Source organism: Danio rerio, chromosome 18, assembly GCF_052040795.2.
Source record: "Danio rerio strain M-AB ecotype USA chromosome 18, GRCz13ab, whole genome shotgun sequence".
Lineage (NCBI taxonomy): Eukaryota > Metazoa > Chordata > Actinopteri > Cypriniformes > Danionidae > Danio > Danio rerio.
Window position 1 is genome coordinate 53,537,748 of NC_141038.1, and position 26,304 is coordinate 53,564,051.

Sequence of the window (26,304 nt, forward strand, 5' to 3'; positions counted from 1 at the left end):
AACTCAAAATCATGGCATTTTACACTCTTTAGGTAATTAAAATGTGCGTTAATCCACCCTACTAAAGGCCTCAAAGACTTGAATTTAAATATCCCTTTATTGGCCATGTTACTGTCACGTGACCTACCCAAGCCAACATTTTGGAAGATTTATGTTGTAATACGTAACTTATGCATAACAAATTTAGCGATATATCTTAGGTGGTTGTGTGTTTTCGATATGCTGTAATAAATTTAAGTATTGTTTTTTACCATGCATATGTAGACATTGCATGAAAATTTACTCGAAAGTCTTGGAAAAATCATGGAAAAGTCATGGAATAAAATGTGTATGAACCCTTTATGTTGTATTTACATAGTATATGTCCATGCCATGTAGTGTGTATGTACAATTAAATGCACAGATACATGTCTATATTTGAGCACATTTATTTATATTTATATGTAAAATATGTAAATATGTAATAAAGTCTGTCATTTGTAATTCAAATTATGTATAAATATATATGTAAATATATAGCATTGTGTACTCTGTGTGTGTATATTTATGAATTTAATGAGCGCATACATTTAATGTAAATAAAAACTTTTATTTTGGATGTGTTTAGCTGTTTGACTGTAGTAATTAAAATTTAAACAAACAGATAAGAAACTACTAATTTACAACATTTAAGCTGCACATTTTCCCCTATAGCGCATGTGTTTGGACTGTGGGGGAAACCGGAGCACCCTGAGGAAACCCACACCAACACGGTGAGAACATGCAAACTCCACACAGAAACACCAACTGACCCAGCCGGGACTCGAACCAGCAACCTTCTTGCTGTCAGGCGACAGTGCTAACCACTAAGCCACCGTGCCGCCCCTTTCTCTTTCTTAATAAAACATTTTTTTAATAGTTATTGGCTATATTCACTGTAAAAGAATTAAAATTGCGCACTTATAAACAACTGTATAATTGTATAAGACTCTCGTATCACCGTGTTGTTTAGTCCTTCAGGAAGTCAGTTCAGCTTTCAGTGCAGTTTTCTTGGCTTGGCTGTGAAGGCATGATGAAGTGCTGGTGGCTGGACATGACTTCATCTGTCTGTTTCTGTGTTCTCCAGCAGCTGGTCTACAGAAACGCTGCGCTACCACCCCAAAAACAACAGCCATCCTTTAGAGGAGCTGCATTTCATTCTGGACCGACCTGATTAGGGACGGGACGACAGCTGAGGTTTGGAAAAGTTCACAGAAAATACTATTTCTATATAGTAGAATTCAGAATTATTAGCACTCTGCTGATTTATTTATTTAATTATTTTTTTCTATATTTAATATTTCCCAAATGATGTTTAAGAATAGAGCAGTAATTCCTATAATATTTATTCTTCTGGAGAAAGTCTTATTTGTTTTATTTCGGCTAGAATAAAAGCAGTTTTTAATTGTTTTAAAGTCATGTTAAGGTCAATATTATTCACCCCTTCAGCAATATTAGTGTTGGATTGTCTCCAGAATAAACCACTGTTATACACTGACTTGCCTAATTACACTAACTTTACCATAATTACCCTAGTGAAGCCTTTGTAGTGTTTGCTCAAGCATGAGGAGTCGAAGATTCAGGAAGATCAAGAAGATTTATTATCTTCAGAGCTAAACAGCTCAGCATGCCACATGGTTACAACACAATGGCTGTTTCTCAATATGCGTTCTTCAGCGGTCTTGCGTCCTCGTGTTCTCGTGAAACGTCATCATCAGCTGCCTAAGTTCAGTTCCAATACTCAAGACCGCAAGTACGGAGGACGCGTGAAACTTCCCGGATGTGTTCTTGATATCGAGGACGCACCGATGCAGACTTGAGCACCGAACTCGCTCTGGAAGTCCCAGAAGTCATTGCGACTGAAGGTGGGAAGCGCAGCATTTTATCTAGATTTATTATTAAAGTTCAGAGATATGAATTATTTACCTCAGGAGTTTCCCTAAATGAAACGGTGACAGTAAACATCACCATGGACATCTTAAGGAATAAACACATTAAGGGTGTTTTCTCCCTTCTCAGCTGTAACTTAGATCATTTCTATTTGCAATTATTGCTGTGGCACCTCTTGCATGAATGTTGTATGTTCTCAGGGCTGACCTGTACTCAGCTTTGCCCAAAGATCCCATCCCCAGCCAGGGGGTTGTAGTGCTCACCAGCGCTCCTCCTCAGCGTGTAGCAGGCTGCCTTTGTGCCTAATAAACTGGCCTTATTTTGCACGCTCCCCCGGTGTATTGTCTGCCCAATCTCACAAGTCTCATACACCAGTCTTTTCAGATTCTTCCTTTAACAAACGGATGAATCGCCCACTGTAAGCGTGTAGACTGCTGAATCACTTATTTCCCCTCACACTTCCAATAATATCCAGGTAAGCACAGCGTCTTCTTGACTCATGACTTCAGGATCTGTTTGTCTGTGTTAAGCCTAGTTCACACTACAGGATTTTAAACATCAGCAGATCGCTGTGCTGTTCACACTACATGACTTGACTTTGTGTCTTTTAATCTCTGAGGTGTTCACACTACGCAACACTCCGTGAACGATCCACAAGAGGGGGGTCACACACTACATGATCTGACAACAACTCATTCCCCATCAGCTCATTCAAGCTACCAAACCACAGCCAATGAAAATTTGAGGGAGGAGTCGTCAGAAAAAGCTGAACACTATTGGCTGCTTGTGTGCTGATGACATCACTGACAGCGTTTCAAGCTTTGGAGAAAGCATTTAAAAACATCGTCAAATCAGCTGATTTATCAGTGGATTAATCACTCATCTGCAGGTTCCAGTGGAGAGATACACAGAGAGTTTTTAATTTTTGTAATTTTATAACTCTTTGAAATAAAACTAACATGTTTATAACACCCTGCCGCTTTCTAACTATCAGTGTATTTCTTTCTGACATTGTTATTTTTTTTATTACAAAACAGTAAAGAACTGAGCATTTCTGCCTTAAATTACCATATTGGTCAAAATGACTGCATGCATGTCTGATACTTTTCACTGTGACTTTAAATATGTGTGCATTTTCTTGCCTGGCAACTTCCTGCTAACATAAACAAAACTTTCTGATAGCAAAAACATCAATTTACTTCAGATATCTTTCAAAACAGCAGATTCTGTGCTGTTAAATAGCTCCTGTTTGAAAGTGAAAATGAAAGCCAAGACCTTTAAGTGTTTTAGTATCTTAACTACATATTTATAGGCTGTATTACCAAAAAAGATGATATTTTTGGGGTAATGGTGTCATTAAATATGATGCCAGACATTCAAAGCTTAATTTTAATATCTCAATAATAGCTTTGAATGTAAATATGTTGTGACAGTATGGCGTTTATATGAGAACGGTCAGAATGAGCAGTATGGTAATTCTAATAGTTACAGAATTCTAGTTCCACTGTTAATATAAAGTCTACTCTCATGTCTGTGCTAACGCAGAATGAAGCGAGTGCGTTGATGCCCATTCTGACCAATCACAGATGTTTCTGCTGAGCTCCTGAACACACATCCATTCAGCTCATGCTGATCTGCTCTCTCATTGGCTGCAGCTCGTCACTACATCTGACCACACGTGGGGTTGAGTCGGCCGACTGCTCTGGAATATTCAGCATGCTGAATGTTGGATTTCCGTCTGCGAGGTGTCGGCGACGCGTCAGCGAGCCTCGTTGATGCGTTGTTCAGTAGTTCACACATAAAGAGCGGCGAGCGCCGAGCACCCGCAGATTTCTTCCCGATCACAGCCCGATCTGTCGGCGAGCTCGTTAACTTCCAAATCGGGCTCAAATCAGGCTTTAAATCCTCTAGTGTGAACTAGGCATTAGTAGGCGGGGTGCAGGTTTAAATTTTCCCGGGTTTGCGCCCACAACAACTATGTTTTGTAGTCACGTCACGCCGAAATGGCTAAAGACTCAATATAAAGACGATTCATTCTAACCACTGTGAGTCGACTTTTTTTTTTTTAGATGAATCAATAGTTTTAAAAACTGTCCACTTTCAGATTTAAGCCTTAGCTGGATATTTCACTTCACTTAGATCTGTGTTACACACTACATGGAAGCACATTTTCGAAAACCCACGATAAGGGCTCTTTAATATGGAAATATTCCCTCTATCGTGTGCCTTTGCTTTAATTTAGAACACAACTTAAATCAGCATTTAGGCCCGATAGTCAGGCTCTCTCCTATTGATGTCGTCAATCTGGCAACCTGCACTTGCATTTGTTTTGATCCAGGAATGCAATACCTAGTTCAACCACTGGGTGTCAAGCTTACATACTGCACCTCTAAAATCAAATATATTGTGTTCAATAGGGAGAAAAAAAGTTGTTGTTTTTAATTCAAACATTTAAAAAGAGCATATTTTTGAGCATTAATCATAGTATCGTGATATTTTTATTCAAGGTTATCATACCGTCAGAATCTTCTAGTAGCCCATGCTGCTCTGACCTCATCAATATAGTGATAAACACTCTGGCCAGGGACACGACTGGGAGTTTGGAGGCTGTAAATATGTCTGTAGGTGGAACAGGATGGAGGTCAGGAGTGTGGATGTGCTGAGAAACTGAGAACAGAGGAGCTTTATGTGCTGCAACTCAAGAGGAGAGAGAGCTGTTTCACACACTCACACACACTCACAGATGCACATGCATATACACACGAGCATGCATATACACACACACAAATGCACACAGACACACATGCATATACACTCACATGCACGCATACATGCAAACTCACTCGCAGAAACACAGCACATGCATATACACACACATGCACACACACTCAAAGACACATGCACTTGCATATATACACACACATACACATGCTCACATGCATACATACATGCACACATTTACTCACACACAAACACACACACACATATATATATATATATACATACATGTACACACATCACACTGAAATGCTTGCTATAACTGAATGTACACACACACACAGGCAGACAAACACACACATACACATGCATATACACACAAACACACACACATACACATATACACATATACACTCACTCAGACACACACATGGACACATTTACTCACTCACACATTCACTCATACACTCACTCTCACACATATATGCACACACATGCACACACTCAACACATACTGAAACGTGCACACATGCACGGAGACAAACACACACATACACTCACACACACACACACATATGCACATAGACACTAAAGCACCCTCTATCATACTCGTATGACTGAACACACATACACATAGACATACACCACACAGAATTATTACACACACACACACACACACACACACACACAGAAACCCTCTTTATCATATCCATATTATTAAACACACACACACACACACAATCACACCCTCAAACAAACGTACACATTGAAAGACTCTCTGTTACATACATAATAGGGAATTGCACACACAAATAAATATGCACACACACACACACACACACACACACACAGAGGAATGTTCAATCACACCTATGCGACTGAACGTACATACATGCACACACTGAAACACTCAATATCACACCCATGTGACTAAAAGTACAGACACACACACACACACACACAGAGAGAGCGCAGGAATGTGTGTGTTATGATGTTTAATGTCCTCTGTCTCTCTCTGGTGCTCTTTTCTCCTTCTCTTTATGATCAACACACTCTTGATCTCCACAATCACAGAGCTGCTTTAAAAGCTGAAAGTCACAGAGGAACTTTCAGACATAAACATCTCTGGAGCCTCGTATCTGTTCTGGGACGGAATGAAGTGAAGCTAGGAAAGGTCTCGATGCAAATGAGCTGCTTTATTTGCAGATTAATATATACAAAGAAGGCTCAAAGAAATGTTCTTACATCTGTTCCACTCTTACAGTTTTTCTAGTTTGCTTTGACCTGGTTAAAGAAACTAGGTTCCTCTTCATTTTCATTATGACTATCCCAGCAGAGTAGAGGACCGGTCTTGCAAATGTGTAAACCCTTTCTCATTGGGTTGACACATTTTCCCCACCATTTTTCCAAACAGTTTACACAGATGTCATTCAAGCAGTCCAAACTCCATTGTTTAAGTTTTGGTAACCAAACAGAACCCATCTATTCCTAACTATTAAAAACTACCAACATCAGTATGAAATCACTGAAGCACCGGTTTGACACTCCTTCACACAAATCTTCAATTAGCCATCATTCTGCAAACCTTATAAAAACGATGGAAGGTCTGTGTTGTTCTGTGCCAGCATTGATGGAGGAGGTCAATATGGCTATGTCCTATACTCCCAATAGATTTGACTGTATATTAGTTTACATGTGTTTTCTCTAATATTTACAGTATTTTATTACTTTTGTCTGTTTTTTTTTATTTACAGTATTTCAGTTTTCAGCCACAGTTTGAAAAATGTCATGAATTCAATATATATTAAATCAAAGCACATCTTATTCTTGATCCAATTCTTTGCAAAAAGGCGAATTTGACAGCCCAAATAGAGACAACAAATGCCATTGGCTATAAGCTACAATGGCAAGCAATGGTGGTGCATTTTGAGTTTTGTATTTTGTTGTCCATTGTGTAATGATTAATTGAAAGAGCTCATATACTTGTTTGCAAGTTGTGCTGTTTGAAGGTAAAACTAGCTTTTGTTGCATATGTTAAATGTTTTGACACGATATGTGCCTTTTGCAAGCAAAATGTGTAATTTTGACCATGAGTGCCGCTGTTTAGGCCTGTGTGTTAACTGTTTTGAAAATGTGGAGTTTCAGTTGACAACTGCATCCAAGCAATCGAGAAAAACTGTAAAATGCCGTTGCATTAATCGATAAAATTATGTTATCTGAATAAATATTGTGGCTTAGTGGTTATCACTGGGGCCTCACAGCAAGAAGGTTGCTGGTTCGAGTCTCGGCTGGGTCAGTTGGTGTTTCTGTGTGGAGTTTGCATGTTCTCCTCGGGTTGGCGTGGGTTTCCTCCGGGTGCTTCGCAGTCCGAACACATGCGCTATAGGGAAACTGATCAACTAAATTGGCCCTAGTGTGTGTGAGTGTATGTGAATGAGTGTGTATGGGTGTCTCCCAGTACTGGGTTGCAGCTGGAAGGGCATCCGCTGCGTAAAACATGCTGGCATAGTTGGAGGTTCATTTTGCTGTTGAAACCTCTGAAATAGAGACTAAGCTAAAGGAAAATAAATGAATGAATATTCCTCTGTTGAATGCTTGATTCTGATTAGCTCATGAGCATTTTCTGTTGTTATTTTCAGATATTTTAGAAAATAATGCACACTTTAGGTATAAGTACTATTTTAGTAGTAATAATACAGGCCAAAATTCAAAATATAACATTTAATTGAAATTTTGTAGCTTTTTTTGCAATTTTAAATTAAATTATACTAATTATTAAATTAAATCCAATTTAATCTAATAGTTAATTTAATAATTATTTATATTAAAATTATCTTTCTATTCTTAAAGATGTTTTGTGACCAATGCGTTCTTTTTTTAATGCATAACACTCTGTAATAAAACTTTTTTTGTTTTAATGCACCGAAATATATTGGCCAAATTCATAAGCATATACATATATATATATATATATATAATGTGTAATAATAATAAGTAATAATTGTAGATGGGTCATTGAGTTACTACAGAAATTAAGCCAATATGATTATATACATACTTATAAAAAAATTACTCAGAAATTGCTTTTAAAATTCACAAATAATTTACATATGATCAGTTTTGAATTACATTTATATTTTCATTCAAATTATCTTTATTTACAGCTTATATGCATACTTGTTTAATATAAATAGTACACACATATGTAAAAAACCCACTTATTTTAGATGCAATTAATCACGATTTAATTTTTGCCCAGTATAAATATATAATATGATATAATATAATATAATATAATATAATATAATATAATATAATATAATATAATATAATATAATATAATATAATATAATATGATATAATATAATATAATGTAATGTAATGTAATATAATATGATATAATATGATATAAAATGTATAATATAATATAATTAAATTAAACATATAATATAATAAAATATAATTTAATATATAATATAATATCATATAATATAATATATTATAATTTATATAATAAAATATATAATTGTCCATAGTGTGTGTGTGTGTGTGTGTGTGTGTGTGTGTGTGTGTGTGTGTGTGTGTGTGTGTGTGTGTGTGTGTGTGTGTGTGTGTGTGAGTGTGTATGGATGTTTCCTAGTCATGGGTTGCAGCTAGAAGGGCATCCGCTGGGTAAAACATGCTGGAATAGTTGGAGGTTTATTCCACTACGCTGAAGGAAAAAGAATATCTAAATAGACACAGAGTCCCATTAACCTAGGAGGCAAGTCATTTCACTGTGCCGCCATCTTTGAAACTCTTCTTGGGACGTATGCTCTGGCGTTCTGTCTGAGAGGGGAAACATCAAATTCTCCAAAACTGCTTGCCAAGCTTTCGATTAAGTTACATATAAGGAATCAACAATATAATAAACAACAGCTGTGTCTTTAGTTTCATTTCTAAACATTCAAATCAAACAAAATCTGCACATTTATGTCTGGTTCAAGCCCCACCCCTCGGAGACTCATCAGTCTACAGTGATCTCTGATTGGCTCCTATACTAGAAGGCGGGGCTTCCTATTCCTATTTACACTTTTCCCTATTCAAAACTATACGAGTGACACGTCTTGTGCATTTGACAGTACACATACACACATTTATTTTGTCAAAACAAACTTTAAATGCCCTTTATTTACATCTATATAACCTTATATTCAACCCTGAGAACTTTGGCAGACCGTTTAATGCCATGATGTAGTGTATTTACCATACCTCTAGACTGATTTCCGCTGATCGGATTGCAATAACACTGTTATTTTCTTTGAATAAAGACATCTGGCAGATCCATGTTTTCCAGACAAACAATCGGTTTGCCCTTCATAATCTTGTGTTACATCAGCTGTTGTTTGCCTCATATTGTCTGCTTGTTTACAGCATTCATCACGTCCTCGCAAACAGATCTGTAATCCAAACTTTATTTAAACTCTCAGCCGATGCCTCTGGCTGACTTTTAGACTCCTTTGTTTTCCTTTAATGATGGGACTCGTTGTTTCTGAATTATAATCATGCCTGTGAGGTAGTCGCACACTACAATAGTATTTCACAGCACAGTGTGCACTGTTAAGCCACACAGTTTTCAGGAGGTTTGCTTTGTTTTTGTTTTGATTGGATCTTATATATAATGTACTTTTAAGGAATTTTGTTTTCAATTTTAATTTGACGGATGTATACACAGTTGTAGACAAAATTAGTATTGTTTTATATATATATATATATATATATATATATATATATATGTATACTAACTGGCCACTTTATTAGGTACACCTGTCCAACTGCTTGTTAACGCAAATGTCTAATCAGCCAATCACATCGCAGCAGCTCACTGCATTTAGGCATGTAGACATGATCAAGAGGATCTGCTGCAGGTCAAAGCGAGCATCAGAATGGGGAAGAAAGGGGATTTAAGTGACTTTGAGCGTGGCATGGTTCTTGCTGCCAGACGGGCTGCTCTGAGTATTTCAGAAACTGCTGATCTACTGGGATTTTCACGCACAACCATCTCTAGGGTTTACAGAGAATGCTCCGACAAAGAGGAAATATCCAGTGAGCAGCAGTTCTGTGAGCTTGTGGATGCCAGAGGTCAGAGGAGAATGGCCAGACTGGTTCCAGCTGATAGAAAGGCAACAGTAACTCAAATAAGCACTCGTTACAACCGAGCTCTGCAGAAGAGCATCTCTGAACACACAACACGTCCAACCTTGAGGCGGATGGGCTACAGCAGCAGAAGAGCACACCGGGTGCCGCTCCTGTCAGCTAAGAACAGGAAACTGAGGCTACAATTCACACAGACTCACCAAAACTGGACAATAGAAGATTGGAGAAACGTTGCTGCTCTGATGAGTCTCCATTTCTGCTGACACATTCGGATGCTCGGCTCACAATTTGGCCTCAACAACATGAAAGCATGGATCATCCTGCCTTGTATCAGCGGTTCAGGCTGGTGGTGGTGGTGTAATGGTGTGGGGGAGATTTTCTTGGCACTCTTTGGCTCCATTAGTACCATTGAGCATGGTGTCAACGCCACAGCCTACCTGAGTATTGCTGCTGACCATGTCCATCCCTTTATGAGCACAGTGTCTCCATCTTCTGATGGCTACTTCCAGCAGGATAACGCAGCATGTCATAAAGCTCAATCATCTCAGATTGGTTTCTTGAACATGACGATGAGTTCACTGTACTCAAATGGCCTCCACAGTCACCAGAGCTCAATCCAATAGAGCAGCTTTGGGATGTGGTGGAACGGGAGATTGGCATCATGGATGTGCAGCCGACAAATCTGCAGCAACTGTGCAAGTACTAGTCAGGTGTACCTAATAAAGTGGCCAGTGAATATATATATATATATATATTCAAGTGATCATTTTCATACTAATTTCTATCATAATTTTCTGCTGAAGAGCGTTTTAAGTCTTATAGTTTGGCTAAATACTGAAGATATATTAAAATACACTGGTTTAATATATATTTCACAGTTGTTTTGAAATAAGTTGTTTTTATAGATACAGTCAACTCAATTTTAAATGAACATTTCGATATGAATCCATTGTTTAATATGAATTTATTGTTTTTTCATGGGATTGAAGTTCTTTCCGTGCATGCTGTCAAACACTTTGTTTACTCCACTGTCATAAATCATGCTTTTACAAACTGTTCACATTGCAACAAGTATTGCAAAATAATAATAATAACAATAAAACATATGATCTGCTCTTTAAGAACTCACATTTTTAAAATGCATTAAACATGGCTGGTGAATTCGAGCATCATTTGGTCTGTCGAATGTTATATGCACAAATCCAATGAACGTTTTGATTATTAAACTTAATGCATTATTATTATTCACACGCTGTCATTATTCAGTTGGAGTTCAATAACATCATCAATAACTAAAAAAATCCATGCAAAACCCTGGTGCAGCTGAATTAAAAATCAATGTCCTTGGGGAAATATCCTACAGTCATGAGATTTAAACGGCCTCTTTTAATCCAGCAATCACGGTTTTAACCCCCTGCGCCACATCAGCATCTGATGCCATCGATGAAGAACCTGTGAAATAAGCAGGTTACTAAACTCTCCCCGTTCCCAGTCATTTGTCCCAATTGTCAGCGAGTCTATAAACAAGCGTATCCACTATTCTGCCCACTGTTAGCAGCAGCAGCAGCAACTCTTCTAATGAGAATTTATTCCCCATCGCTGCCTCAGGAACGGCCCATTTGGAGCTGAAGGTTGTGGAAAAAAATCATCTCAGAGGACACGATGTGGGACTCCCTGGGTTTATTCTGCCATAACAATATATACAGAGGCCCAAAGAAGTTTTTTTACATCTAATCCACTATTGAAATGTCATTGTATTGAATGTTAAAAATGATATTTTATATAAATAAATATTTCTCAGTTGAATGCTTTAGAAAATAATGCACACTTGAGGAACATGTTTGTAGTAATACTGAGGTCCATCCTCAAAATATAACATTTAATTGAAAATTTGTAATTATAATTCTTTGTGCAATAAACTTTAATTATTTGTGCAATGGTTAGAATTTAAGTTAAACATTTAATAATTTTGAAATGTTTATATTTAAATAATTTTTCTATTCCTAAAGATGTTAAACCCTTATTTTACTCTTTAAATGCACCAAAATATATTGCCTATATTCATTAGTGTATAATATTATATATAATAATTGCATGTAATTGCAATGGCCAATTTAGAGCTGAAGGTTGTGGAAAAAAATAATAAAATCATCTTTTCTGAGGACGTGGATGTGGAATCTGGATTTATTCTGCCATAACAACATAACAATATATACAGAGGCCCAAAGAAGTATTTACACATCTAATCCACTTTTGAAATGCTGTTGCATTAAATGTTAAAAAAAAAAAAAAATATATATATATATATATATATATTTCTCAGTTGTATGCTTGATTCTGATGAGCATTTTGTGCTGTAATGTTCAGATATTTTAGAAAATAATAAACACTTGAGGTGCATTACTATTTTTGTAGTAATACTAAAGGCTCATCTTCATAATATAAAACACAATAAAAAATAAATAAATAAATAAATAAATATATATAATATATAAACATATATATATATATATATATATATATATATATATATATATATATATATATATATATATATATATATATATATATATATATGCAATCACTTCAAATTATTTGCAATAATTAGAATTTAAATAATACATTTAATAATTTTTAATTATTTCTTTTTAAATTATTTTTCTATTCCTAAAGATGTTCGGTGACCAAACTCTTATTTTAATGTATACAACTTTAATAAAGCAGTTTTGTTTAAATACACCGAAACATATAGCCTATATAAGTATATAACATGATATATAATATATGCATTTAATGGCAGTGCTTGATTTAAAGTGGGACTTCTTGGGTTTATTCTGCCATAACAACATAACAATATATACAGAGACCCAAAGAGGTATTTCTGCATCTCATCCACTCTTGAAATGCTGTTGCATTAAATCATAAACATTATATTTTACATGAATATTCCACTGTTGAATGCTTGATTCTGATTGGCTGATGAGCATTCTAAGCTGTGCTGTTGTTTTCAGATATTTTAGCCTCGGCTGGGTCAGTTGGCATTTCTGTGTGGGGTTTGCATGACATGTGCTATAGAGGAATTGGAAAAGCCGAGTTGTCCGTGGTGTATGAGTGGGAAGAAAAGTGTATGGGTGTTTCCCAGTGATGGGTTGTAGCTGGAAGGGCATCGGGTGTGTTAAACATATGCTAGATAAGTTGGCGGTTCATTCTACTGTGGAGACCCCTTATTAATAAAGGGGGTAAGCTGAAAAAAAAATGAATGAAAGCAAAATAAAAGATTGTTCAGACTTAGTAATAAATGAAACAGAAATAATTGATTTTCTTCTGTGGCCCGATACCAATTAATCCCCAAATCAGTAACGGTTCATGGCCCACTGTTTTAGAAAATAATGCACACTTGAGGTGCATTATTTTTGTAATTATAGTAAAAGCCAATCCTCAAAATATGAAATTTAATAGAAATCTTGTATTTTTTTTTGTATTGCACTAGATATAATTTAAATAATACATTTAATAATTATATTAATAATCTATATTTAAATTATTTTTCTATTCCTAAAGATGTTCGGTGACCAAACCCTTATTTTAATGCATATAACTCATTAATAAAACTATTTTGTTTAAATGCACCAAAATATTTCACCTACATTCATAAGTAAATACTATTATATATAATAAATGCTTATAATAGCAACAGCCCATTTGGAGCTGAAGGTTGTGTGGAAAAAAAATCATCTTCTCCGAGGACACTGATGTGGGACTCCCTGGGTTTATTCTGCCATAACAACTCACCTTCATCATTCCAGGACCTTCAAAATGTAATGGCACACATAAATAGAGATGATGAGGAGTTCATTAGCCCAGCCGAAAAGCCTCCGCGCACCAGCAGAACCGTTTGCAACCAGCCGTCATTATTAAAGTAAACAAGCCGCGGTGAAATATCTTCACGCTTTTGTTTTTCACCGTAAGTGAGAGTTGAATTATTTAGCAATGGCTCTCGCTCGGGCTCTTCACATCCCAACAGTTGAAGATAATCTCCCTCTGAGTCCGAGTTGTTAATCATTTGATTTAATGGAGGAGAACGGCTCGAGTCTGGAGATAAATCAAGGAGACCACCACGTCGTTTCAGAGCAGAACAAACTCACACACACACACACACACACATCTCAGGTCAATGCGTGCTGTCAACACAGTCTGTTTACGCCGCCGTCATAAATCATGCTTGAGGAAATATTGAACAGCAGATTAAAAGCTTCATTGGATTTGTACATAAAGCATTCGGCAGACCAAACGATGCTGGAATTCATTAGACGTGTTTTATGCACCCGATTAATCTGTTTATGATCTCCGGTTTCCATCATTGAATAACACAAAAATGATGATAATTTTATCTTGAAGAGTCAGTCATAAGGGTTTTTGTTAAAAAATAAAACCCATTCTTTAAATTAAAACTGCAAAAAGTTGTTAATCAAAACAAATCGCTTCATGAGATCTGAAAAGAATGACTTTAATGAGTTGTTATATTTTGGAATTATTACATTTAGGGTTTTTTATGGCTCAGCAAGAACAATAACTTATTAAAGAAAAGTGGTGGAATAGAGCACTTACAGTTCATCACAGTAAAACTGGTTAGAAGACAAATACATTAACGTTTTGCAGTGGCCCAGACGGAGTCCTGACATAAACCCAATTGAGAATCTGAAGAGGGTGGAGATCCTCCAATCTTATCGCTAGGACCAGACGGATTCTGCAGGCATTTTTTGCTATTTCTGCGCAGAATTTTGGTAAAAGTCTGTGGATTTATGCGGAATAATTTTGGGAGTATCATTACTAAAACCTTAATATAGGAAATAAAAGTAATACCTATTTATCTTGTAATGCAAATTTAATTAGATTCACTTTATTTGGTAAACAAATCATATAAATAAATAATATATCTACAAAAAAGACAATATTACTTTACAAACTATATTGTAAATAAATCATACAAATATTTTCATATTAGTCAATAATTATCCTGAAATTCATTTAAAAACTGAATAAATATGAATTTACACAAGTAAATAAACAGAATCAATGATGTGAGCATACTTATCGCTAAAAATGAATGAAACAATACTAGTGGACACGACACGTGCACAAATTTGGTCAGCAACTATAAGAAGCGTTTAATTTGCTGTAATTGCCAATAAGGGCTTTTCTGAATGTTTTATGATTATTTGTGAATAATTTTGAACATGCCTTTTGATTAAATGTAGATAAATGCTCAGAAATATATATATCTTTTCACATTGATGCCTCTTGTACATTGTCTTATTATCTTTTTGGAGAAGCCTGGGTCATTTAAAGCACACTTTTGAAAAACACACTGATAAAACTCTTTTGGATGTTTTTTCTGTTGTGTACTTTATTGTAGTTCACTAAAAATGTATTTAAGTATTACTGGTATTTATTATACTTTTGTCAAGTGTACTAAAGTCCTACTGAAGTAAACATACTTTAAATTAGTATATTTATAGTGTAAAACCGTCAAACTTTTATTTAACACAAAAAATAAAATTGTACTAAAAATGTATTTGCGGGTATTTAAGTGTATTTTAATTGAATTTAATTATATATTTTTTCACCTGGGTATGTACATACATATATATATATATGCAATAACTTCAATTTCTTTGCAATAATTAGAACTTAAATAATACATTTATTAATTTTGAATGATTTCTCTTTAAATTATTTCTCTTTGAATTATATCTACAAAAAAGACAGAAAGTATTACTTTACAAACTATATTGTAAATAAATCATACAAATATTTTCATATTAGTCAATAATTATCCTGAAATTCATTTAAAAACTGAATAAATATGAATTTACACAAGTAAATAAACAGAATCAATGATGTGAGCCTACTTATCGCTAAAGATGAATGAAACAATACTAGTGGACACGACACGTGCACAAATTTGGTCAGCAACTATAAGAAGCGTTTAGTTTGCTGTAATGGCAAATAAGGGCTTTTCTGAATGATTGTATGATTATTTGTGAATAATTTTGAACATGCCTTTTGATTAAATGTAGATAAATGCTCAGAAATATATATATCTTTTCACATTGATGCCTCTTGTACATTGTCTTATTATCTTTTGGGAGAAGCCTGGGTCATTTACTGTTAAAAGAAAACTTGCCTGTTGAATAAATCAGTCAGAATTTGCCATGGGTGTGAATACATTTAGACTTGACTAGATAGATAGATAGATAGATAGATAGATAGATAGATAGATAGATAGATAGATAGATAGATAGATAGATAGATAATGGGTGTTTATTTTTAAACAGAAAAAAACAAGCAAATAAACCAGCTGACCAATCAGAGCAGAGTTTGCTTATAGAATATGGGAGGGGCTTACTGACCTGAAGCTCAGAATTGAATTAGACATATAGAAATAAATGCAAAGTGATTGTAATATGTAAGGCATTCATTCATTCATTCATTTTCTTGTCGGCTTACTCCCTTTATTAATCCGGGGTCGCCACAGCGGAATGAACCGCCAACTTATCCAGCAAGTTTTTACACAGCGGATGCCCTTCCAGCCGCAACCCATCTCTGGGAAAATATGTAAGGCATATTTTTAAAAAAGTACAATGTTTTCTGATTTTAGATGCATTTAAACTTCTTGTACAGAGCAGGGAAATACAATATTAGGACACTTGTTTTCATGACAACCAATTTACACTAACAAGAGAGTCTTTATATGAATATAACATTTCAAGAAAATGGAAATGTGTTGTTTGAGGGCTTGGATTCAGACTTTAGTGACGCAACATCATGTAACGCTTCTGTATTCATGTTATTAAGCTTTTTATGACTCCATGGGTAATTTTCATCATTAGGAATCATTCCAGTTTCAAGTTGTTTTTTTGCTAATTTTGACTTTAAGGTGTCCCTGTTACAGCCCAATTACACAAGCATGTGCTGTGCAATGTTAATAAATCTGTATTTGTTTAGTAGACATGCACAACAAGGAGAGCGTATACACTTACAAGGAATAAAAGCAATAGATCTGTATATGAAAAATGTCAGAATTGCAAAATATAAATGTTGAAAAAAATGGTCTTATATTAATATTCTATACATTTAAATACAGAAAAACATCTATAAACGTACTTGCTACTATCTCACAATTCAGATTTCTCCCCTCAGATATTGAGTTAAAAAGCTGGTCATGTTGTATATTTTAAAGGATCCTAATTTTAAGTTTCCCACTATGGGTTCAAATGCATCTAAGGTGATAAAACATTTGTATTTGTACATTTTTATTTGTACATTCAGTATTATAATCATTTTGCAGTGATGATGCGGATATGATTCATTTGAATCAGCTTCTCATTCTGTAAACCACTCCCACTTCTAACTCTGCTTTGATTGGTCTGCTGGCCAGGTCTATTTTGTTTGGTCTTTGTCACAAATGAAGCACTTATTTCATGCTGTTTGTATTTTGAATGTAGGTGTGGATTATGCAAATGAGTTACTTTAATTGCGTTGATGTAGATGAGTAGCAGCTAAAAGATTCAAACACAGCGATTCATTAAAGGGCACCTATTATGCAAACATCACTTTTATAGTGGGTTTAAACACAATGATGTGTCAGCAGTGTGTGAATATTGTCAGCTTTAATGGTAAAACATACTTAATTAATTATTTTTAGAATTATTGTTGATGAAATCCGCCTGCAGAAACACTTTGATTGACATTCTCCCTTTGTACGTGTCATCAGAGATGGTAAGCCCCGCCCACTGGTGCCCACTAGTGCCCACTAGTCTCTTTCATTAGCATAGGACGTTGGTCTTGTTTTTGAATCTTCCACTATGCTGACACACTGGCATTTTTAGCTCCGCCCTCTTCTGAAAAGAGCACAATCTCATTTGCATTTAAAGCGACAGTCACAAAAACGCCATAATTAGGATCAAAGCTTAAAAGGGTTAGTGAACATTATCTGTGTGCTATTTTGAGCTGAATTATCACTAAAAAGTCCAGAAATGTATTTCAGGTCTTGTAAAAAGCAGTACAATAGGTCTCCTTTAAAGTAATTCAGAGCTGACTCTTTCTTTTAAGACATTATATATTTATTTATTACGCACAAACATCTTTGCAGACTGATTGCATTGAAGGACAACTACAAAACGAACACCATAATACGATACTTTTCCAAAACCCATGCACATGACCTGCTCTTTGCTTCCAGAAATCAGCCAGTTTGTGCTGCTTTGCTGTGAGCTGAAATGCCAGATTCGTATGTGATCCTCCTTTTGCCCTTCTAATCTCCTGCTCTGGCATTTATATTTTCTCCGTCATCTCTCGCTGAAGGCTTGCAGACCTCATGACTTGTTCTGTTCTCCAGGCTGAAAGAAAGTCAGCACGTGTTTGAGAGCCAACCGCACGTATTACTGCTCTGTTTTTAATCTGATGTCATGATGGAGGAATTCGCTAATAGGTCTCTGACTCGGTCTTTACCCCTCGCGTTTGGCCACATTTACTCTCTGAAAACACAGAGGCATGTACTGTAGGCTATAAACTTGCACACTTCACCCTCTGTTTTTTACATCACTGAGATGCTGAAATAACACATGAGTCATTGGATTTGCTATTTTATTTTAAGGTTAGTGGTTTTGCAAACAATTAATATGAGCTGACTTCAAACACACATTGAACCCTATCTCACACCAGGCGCAATGAGGCGTGTTTGGTGTGATTTGTTGCTATTTTCAGATCAGCGCAACAGTAATATTCATATTTTGCACCACGTTGTTTAGATAGCACATTCTTTTATGCCACTTTGTGGACGCATGTGTCTGAAAAGGGTTGTATTAACACTGCTGCCAACTATTTTCAATGAAAAGGCGCCAAGCTCTGCCCTAAAAGTCGCTAGATTACATCATACGTCAATTTGCATATTACTAACGCCATCACGTTCTACTGTTTCTGATTGTTTATCAGCCTGTGGTTAATATTGAGGTATTCATATTTGCTCTACACTTTATATATGCATGTCAATTTAATTAAATGTATTGCTAATACTACCGACTAATAGTCAGTTGGTCTTACAAGGAGGCTAAAGACCATGGCCTCTAGCGCAGGGGTCACCAACATGGTGCCCGCGAGGATCACATGTGTTGCCCGCTGGCCTGTTCTAAAAATAGCTCACCATAGCACCACTTACCAGTAAGCTCCATCTAATATTGAAGTAATCATTTAAAAATGTAAATATTTGCAGAGATATATAAAGATAAAGTGTTGCACATTGATACATTAAATACAGGGTATTTCCTACCCCGTTAAATCATTGTTGAAATTTGTTATTTGAGAAGTGTTTATCAAACTGGTAGCCCTCCACGTTGATCGGTACCCAAGAAGTAGCTCTCAGTTTCATAGAGGTTGGTGACCCCTGCTCTAGCATCTGTCGCTAGAGCACCTTTAGAGGTCAGAGGAGTGAGGTTTACCTGCACAGCACTGCACTAGCTGGCCTCCATTACACTCACCCACCTAAACCTCATCCCCATCCGGGTCACGGCACCAATGTAACCCCGCCGGTCCTACACCACCGAAACCGCTCCGAGCTGGTATCGAACCGGCGACTCTTCGCATTGGGAGTCGGTTGCTCTAACAAGGAGGCTAAAGACCATGGTCTTTAGCGTCTGTCGCCAGAGCACCTTTAAGCCTGGTTTTTCTTCTGTCGCAGAAGGTTTACCTGCACAGCACTTTACTAGCTGGCCTCCGTTACACTTGAGGTGTGAAACCAATGACTGTAAAAAATATGGACGACGCGACAGCCCCTTTTCCCATTGAACGCCTTGAGGGCAAAACGCCTGCTTGACGGGCACAAACTGTCGCAAAAGACTGCTGAAATTGGAGCCTTGACATGCGCAGAAGGACTGTCTGATGGAGCCAGAGGAGGAGCCACGAAAATGAGCGGAGTCGAGCTTCCAACCAAACGCTTTATGTAAAATCAACCACGCCCCCCGAACTTCCCAGCATGCGTTTGCTGTCATATCAACACAAATGGATGTAATAACGTTAACAAATATGAGGGTTTTATATATTCAATCGCGCCAGTTCCGGGCCGCAGCGCATAACATACTCGCGGCGTCGCGGGCTGATTCCGGCTCGCATGCGGCAGCACCGGCTCGCTCGGCCACCGCATCTGGCTCGATTGACTCGGGCTGGAATCGGGCAGTGAGTCCAGGCATCCGGAGTATGTCCAGCAGAGGTAGTCTCCGGCAGGGGAGAACTGGCCCGAGTGTATTTTGCTATCTGGGTGGTTAGGCGTGTATCAGCAAACTAATAAAGCCCGAAAAAAGCTCTGAACTTACCGAATAAACAGTGTTCCACCAGATCATGTATGTCAGAAACTATAGTTTACTGCTGAACTCATTTTGTCATGGTAAAATAACACAGAAATCGAATAATAACATTTCAGTCTCCTGCCGAAGCTCAGACGCGCTGCTTTGAGAAACTGTCAATCACCGCTGTCAATCACGATGACACGCCCAGCATTAAATTACTGCTAAAAACAAACTGTTTACAAAAATGAAGATCTGCACCTATTTCAGCACAATAACCAGTGCCTTAATCCACCAGAACCATCTTTCGGGACATTTTATTGCAAGTGTAATCATTTTTTTTTATTTGGGCTCAAGTCTCCTTCATTAACACGGAGGAGGCGGGCTTTATGACTTGTACTGCAGCCAGCCCCCAGGGGGCGATCTAACGGCCGAGACCTTCACTCAAACGCAGGCTTGCAGCACACTTGTGTGAAACAGGTTTAAGGTGACGAGTTGTCATAAGCATGCACAAAATCTCATTCACATTATAAAGGATTCATAACAGTCTTATGAAGGCCCCTTCAAGTAAAGTGATACCAAGAGTTCCTACTACTGGCTAACTCTTGCTGCTGGCGCTTCAGTAAAGTGCAAATACAGATGGGAATCTTTCCCTGAAACTGCCACTTCAGCGCTTTGATGAGCATTTGGAGAAACTATTTATATTCCAACTACTTTAATTGACTTTAGATAGTCTGAACTCAAAATAAAACACTCAAACGGCACTTTAAAAAGCTGGTATACACTTCAGCCTTTATTGAAAGATCCAGTATGAACTCTAAGACAGATGATTCGGAGCACAGACAATAAAAAAAGCCACAATGATTGATACGTGCACCTGTGTTGAACCACAAAACCAGATCACAACCAGATGCAAATTAACCGTCGACTATAAACAACGTTACAATAATCATTTATACAGGGTATAAAGAGATCCGATAAAACAAGGTCTGTTCTGCATTACGTCTGGATCTGGATAATAGACAAAAGCACTGTTCCCAGATTGTAGCATGAAATAAACAAACTGGGATTGATTTCAGGCTGAATGCATCAACACAGCATATCCCACTATAGCCTCGCAGAAGCTACATGTGTCCTGTGCATTTATTGATATTGCGGCATGCGATTCATATGAGGATTACGGGTACATTTCAAGCAGGATCCATTCATCTGTCTTAATGTACAATGAAGGTATAGTTTACAGTAAACTGAATGCATTGCTAATGTCAAACCATGGTTAAATGTGATGGGGAACATTTGATTCTGTTACTAATTGTTGTTTAACCTATTGTTAAACGTTTAATCCATGACATTTTCCACAGTTTTGTGCTTTAGCTTAATAAAATGAATCTGTTAGTAATGAAAGATAATGCTTACATATGATAGTGAACGTTTGATTCTGTTGCTAATTGTTACTTCAAGAGTTTCCTCCACAGTCCAAACACATGCGCTATAGGTGAACTGAAGAAACTAAAATGGCCATAGTTTACAAGTGTGTGTGAGAATGAGTGTGTATGGGTGTTTGCCAGAACTGGGTTGCATCTGGAAGGGCATCCGCTGCATAAAACATATGCTGGAATAGTTGGCAGTTCATTCCGCTGTGGTGATAATTAAGTCGAAGGAAGGAAAAGTTTGTCTTGGATGTGCAAATGTACCCGTAATTCTAGAATCCCCAAGATATGCAGGCGGATGGATGTTTGTCATGTCCGGCTCTTCAAGTGTAGTGTAATAAGGAGCTGTATTTGTCTCTCTTTACGAGGTAGGTACGAATGGTATTTTGATCGTCAGTGACATCAAGTTATGCAATGTCAGTTTAGCAACAGTAGTATCATCTAAATCTGTTTCCCCCTTTAACAAATCAAGACATTAATCTTAATTTTAGATATGAAAAAGGCTTTTCATAGAGGTGTTTTGTCTTGTTTCTAGTGCAAAAAAAATAATAATAATGAAAATCTAGAAGCATTGTCTAGACAAGCACAAAATATTAAGTTGTTTTCGGAAATAGAGTTAAAACTGATTGAGTTTATATTGAGTTAATAATTTGCAATAATTATTTCAAAGCAATGGTTTATTTTGCTTCCCCCGTTGGCAGATTATTTAGCTTATTTTAAGGAAAAACACTTTATTTTGACTCACTATTTTAGAAAACTATTAGCTTGTCTAGAAAATGCTTCTTGATTTAGGCATTTTCAGATATTTGGACTAGAAACAAGACGAAAACTCTTAATAAAAAGCATTTTTGCAGTGAGTTACTGGAGCGTAACACCGCAAGTACAGCATTTCCCTCCAGGACAGTACATAAGAACCCTTGGTATGATTGCATTATGATAGAATAAAGGCACTTTTACCTAGCTAAAGTCATGCATCGGTGGGTTAACCGGGTGATATGAAGCGTAATCCTGTGACCAGTGTTGGTGGATAAAGAAAATATAGATGCGTTCCAACATGCACATCAGTGTTCACACAGTACTAATCTCACAGCCGAGGGAATTATCCTGAGTTCAGTATTAGATTAGATCAGAACTCAATACTACGACAGAACAGCTCAAGTGAAGTGGGTTTGACTGGTAGGGAATGCAAGAACTTGTTAAAATTGTTATTCATGTAACCTAAAATGGTTTGAACTGCCAAATGCAAATGCTTATTACGACAGAAAATAAACATTTGACCATCCTTTAAGTAAAATTACTAATAGTAATAATGGAAGCTACGCATGCGCATGAAAAATGCATTAATTTACAGTTAATATTACTGGTTTTGAACCATATTATAGTAAACATCAGTATTGGGATATTAGTTTGTTACTATAGTTGCTGTGTCATCATGGCAACTGTAGAATTACCACAGCAGATCACTTACTATAGTGGTTGTGTTACCATAGCAACTGCAGAATCACCACATCAGATCAATGACTATAGTCGTTGTGTTACCATAGCAACCATGGAATCACCACATCAGACAAACTACTGTAGTCCTTGTGTTACCATAGCAACTTTAGAATCACCACAACAGATTAATTACTATAGTTGTTTTGTTACCATGGCAACAATAGATTTCCCAGAACAGATTATTTAAAGTACTTCACTTTAGTTTGGTTCGAAAACACTAATATTTACTCTAAATTACTATAGTATTTTTTCATTTGGGCATGTGGTTACACCAAAGAAAAATGAAGTTAAAAGGAATAAAAATGACCCCACTTAACCTTCACTTAGATTAGCATTTGTTAGCTTATTGCGTATTTTAGCTTATTGCTAGCATGTTTAAAAAAGTTGCTGGCATGTTTCTGGAATGATAACATGTTAAAACCAGTTAGGCACATGCTTTAGCACTTAGCTAACAAGTTTTAGAAAGCAATCATGTTATAAGAGTGAGTAACATGTTGTAGCACAACAAGATTTTTAACATGTTTTAGGGAGTTGTTGACATGTTTTCTCATATTGCTAACATAAGTTAGCATGTCTTGACAAGATGCTACCAAATTTCAGGAAGTTGATAGTCATGTTTGGTAGCTTTTTGGTATGTTTTAGCACCTTTTTCTAGCAGTTTTTTCAAACTACTTGCATGTTTTTGACAATACGCTACCAAGTTTCAAGTTGCTCATGTTGGTATTTTGTTTTTAGCAGTTTTGTCAAGCTACTAGCAAGTTTAACAAGATGCTAATGTTTTTAAAAGAAAGTTAGCACACTTTGAATTCTCTTTCAAGTTGTTAACATGTTTGAACACATTGCTAACCTGTTTAAGCAGTTTTAGCCACTCTGCTAACATGTTTTAGGAAGTTGCCAGTAGGCTTTATGAAGTAGTTTGCATGTTTTGTTCATTATCATGTGTTAACCCTCTGCTAACATGTTTTTTTAGCCTGACAAGATCATATCAAACTCTATCCACTAACATGTTTTAACTCATTGCCAGCCTGTGTTAGCTTTAACAAATTACTAGCATGTTTTTGTCACATTAGTAACAGGTTTCTTTTCCTCATATTGCTAACATGCATGATAGCATGTTTTGACAAGATACTACCAAATTTCTGGATGTTGTTCATGTTGGCATTTGTTGGAATGTTTTAGCATCCTTTGTTAGCAGTTTTGTCAAGTTACTAGCAACAAGGTACTCATGTTTTTTTTTTATAGAAAGTTAACACACTGACTTGTCTTTCAATCTACTAACATGTTTGAACACACTGCTAAACTGCTTAAAGCAGTTATAAATGGTTTAGGTTAATGCTAACATGTTTTAATAAAGTAGGGAGCTAGCAAATTTCAAGTTAACTCATTTTGACATATTGCTAATTGATGAAAGATAGGAAGTTATTCATATATTTTAGGAAATTGTCAGCATATTTTTTTCACATTGCTAACATGTTTTGGCACTCTGCTAACATGTTTTAAGATGTTGCTAATAGGCTTTATGAAGTAGTTTGCATGTTTTGTTCACTATCATGTTTTAATCAACTGCTAGCATGTTTTTAGCATGACAAGATGCTTTATCTGCCTACATGTTTAACACATTGTCATTGCCATTTAGTTAGTCATGACATGTTAGTGCTAGCACTTTTGTCAAATTACTAGCATGTTTTTGATGCATTTGTAACATGTTTTAAGATTTTGCTGACATGTTCTAAGAAAGTTAACATGTCTGGACATGGTATAAGTACAATCATCTCAATATAAAGCTTCCAGCTTTTGTTTTCAAGGCTTTTATTTTCAATGTGCTTTAATTCCAAAGCCATTTATGTTTTCCAAGCCTTTCATTTTAACTAAAACCCTTTATTCTTAGTTAGCTGGATGATGCCTGACATACCTGCTTGAGTAGGCCTTAATTCAGTGCCACGGACAAAGAGAGAGACTTGAAAAAAATAAGAGTATTGTTTCCAGTTGCTGATTTTCCTGATCTAAATTACAGAACTGCAGGTCAATAGTGCCATACCCGCTCTCACTTTGCATTCCAGCAATGAAACCCACTTAAATAAGTGCAGGAATTAGACTTAATTGAGGGCAGCGAGAGTGTGTTTTTATGAAAAAGCAGGGTTAATGGGGTGCCTGGAAAGAAAATAGACATTGCTGCATGATGTGAAGTATGGGATTCCTCAGTGTATGTGTGTGCGTGTGCGTGTGTGTGTGTGTGTGCTTGTTCCTCTTGGCACGAGCTGAACCCAGGTTCACAAGAACAGCACATAAATGGGAGCCAGGACAAAAACAATAAACGATCACAGCGACGTCAGGAATTCCATTCACATTGCAATAGAACAGCGCTTACATGGACATTCATCCACATCTGACACATCATGACCTGTAAGAGCAGAAGAAAGAGCAGTGATAGTCTGCATTACTGACACTGGCCAATTATCATCCAGCAAAGTGATCTTGGTACTCACTGGGAGATTTTGCAGTTTGTGGTCTTGGCGTAGCGCCCTGTGTAGTGGATATTGCACCTCACTATATTGTTGGTGAAGTCCGACTCAAGCACCAAGTACTTTGGATTGACCTGGAGCTGGAATGTAAAGCGAAGTCAGACAATCATTGCTGTGAAAAAGTAAACACAACCCATGAAATATATATGTGCTCATGTTGTGGATGATATTGATGGTTGTGGGGGGTATAAAATCAATAATGAAAATAAGTTTTTTCAACAAAAATATGAGCAGGAATTTGTCTGTACGTGCAAAAATAAGTGCACCCCGATATATATGTGGTAATATCTTTGACAGAATCGAGGGGTGTAGGTAGTAGACGTTCAATAAAACAAGACAATAAAACTTCTTTAAAACAAGACTTTTTTTTTGCTTGTCTTGAATATGCTTCTTAATTTCAGAGTTTTTAGATATTTGGACTAACAACAAGACAAAAACTGAGTAAGAAAAGTTTTTTTTTGCAGTGTGAGCACTAGCAGAGGCATTTTCCATTACTCCAAGGAGGGAAATATCTTGTGTCTACACTGTAAAAAAAGTAATAAAAAATAAATAAAATAAACGTAATAAACAGTACTTTTCTGGCAGCAGGGGCTCCAGAGTATTACCGTTAAAAAATGGAAAATACTGTCAAAATAAAAAATGTAGATAAAAAAAAAGTAATTTCTTGTTCCATGATTACACGTTATTACTGTCATTTTACAGATATTAAATGTAATTGTACAGGTTATTACTGCCATTTTACTAATTATTACT

General features: G+C 36.4%; 1 protein-coding gene across 3 annotated transcripts in view; it reads right to left on the reverse strand.

The window, feature by feature from the left end:
- Window positions 1–20,877: 20,877 nt before the first annotated feature.
- loxl1 (lysyl oxidase-like 1) overlaps window positions 20,878–26,304 on the reverse strand; it is a 29,315-nt gene continuing 23,888 nt past the window's right edge. Inside the window, exons 7-9 of one of the 3 annotated variants that reach the window (XR_015514352.1) lie at window positions 25,516–25,631; window positions 22,882–25,430; window positions 20,878–22,781 (exon numbers count right to left, since the gene is read on the reverse strand). Coding sequence is in view for 1 of the 3 variants with exons in the window: in NM_001043325.1 (NP_001036790.1) it covers window positions 25,424–25,430; window positions 25,516–25,631 (123 nt within the window). In the remaining 2 variants the exon portion in view is untranslated. 3 annotated transcript variants of the gene reach the window in all.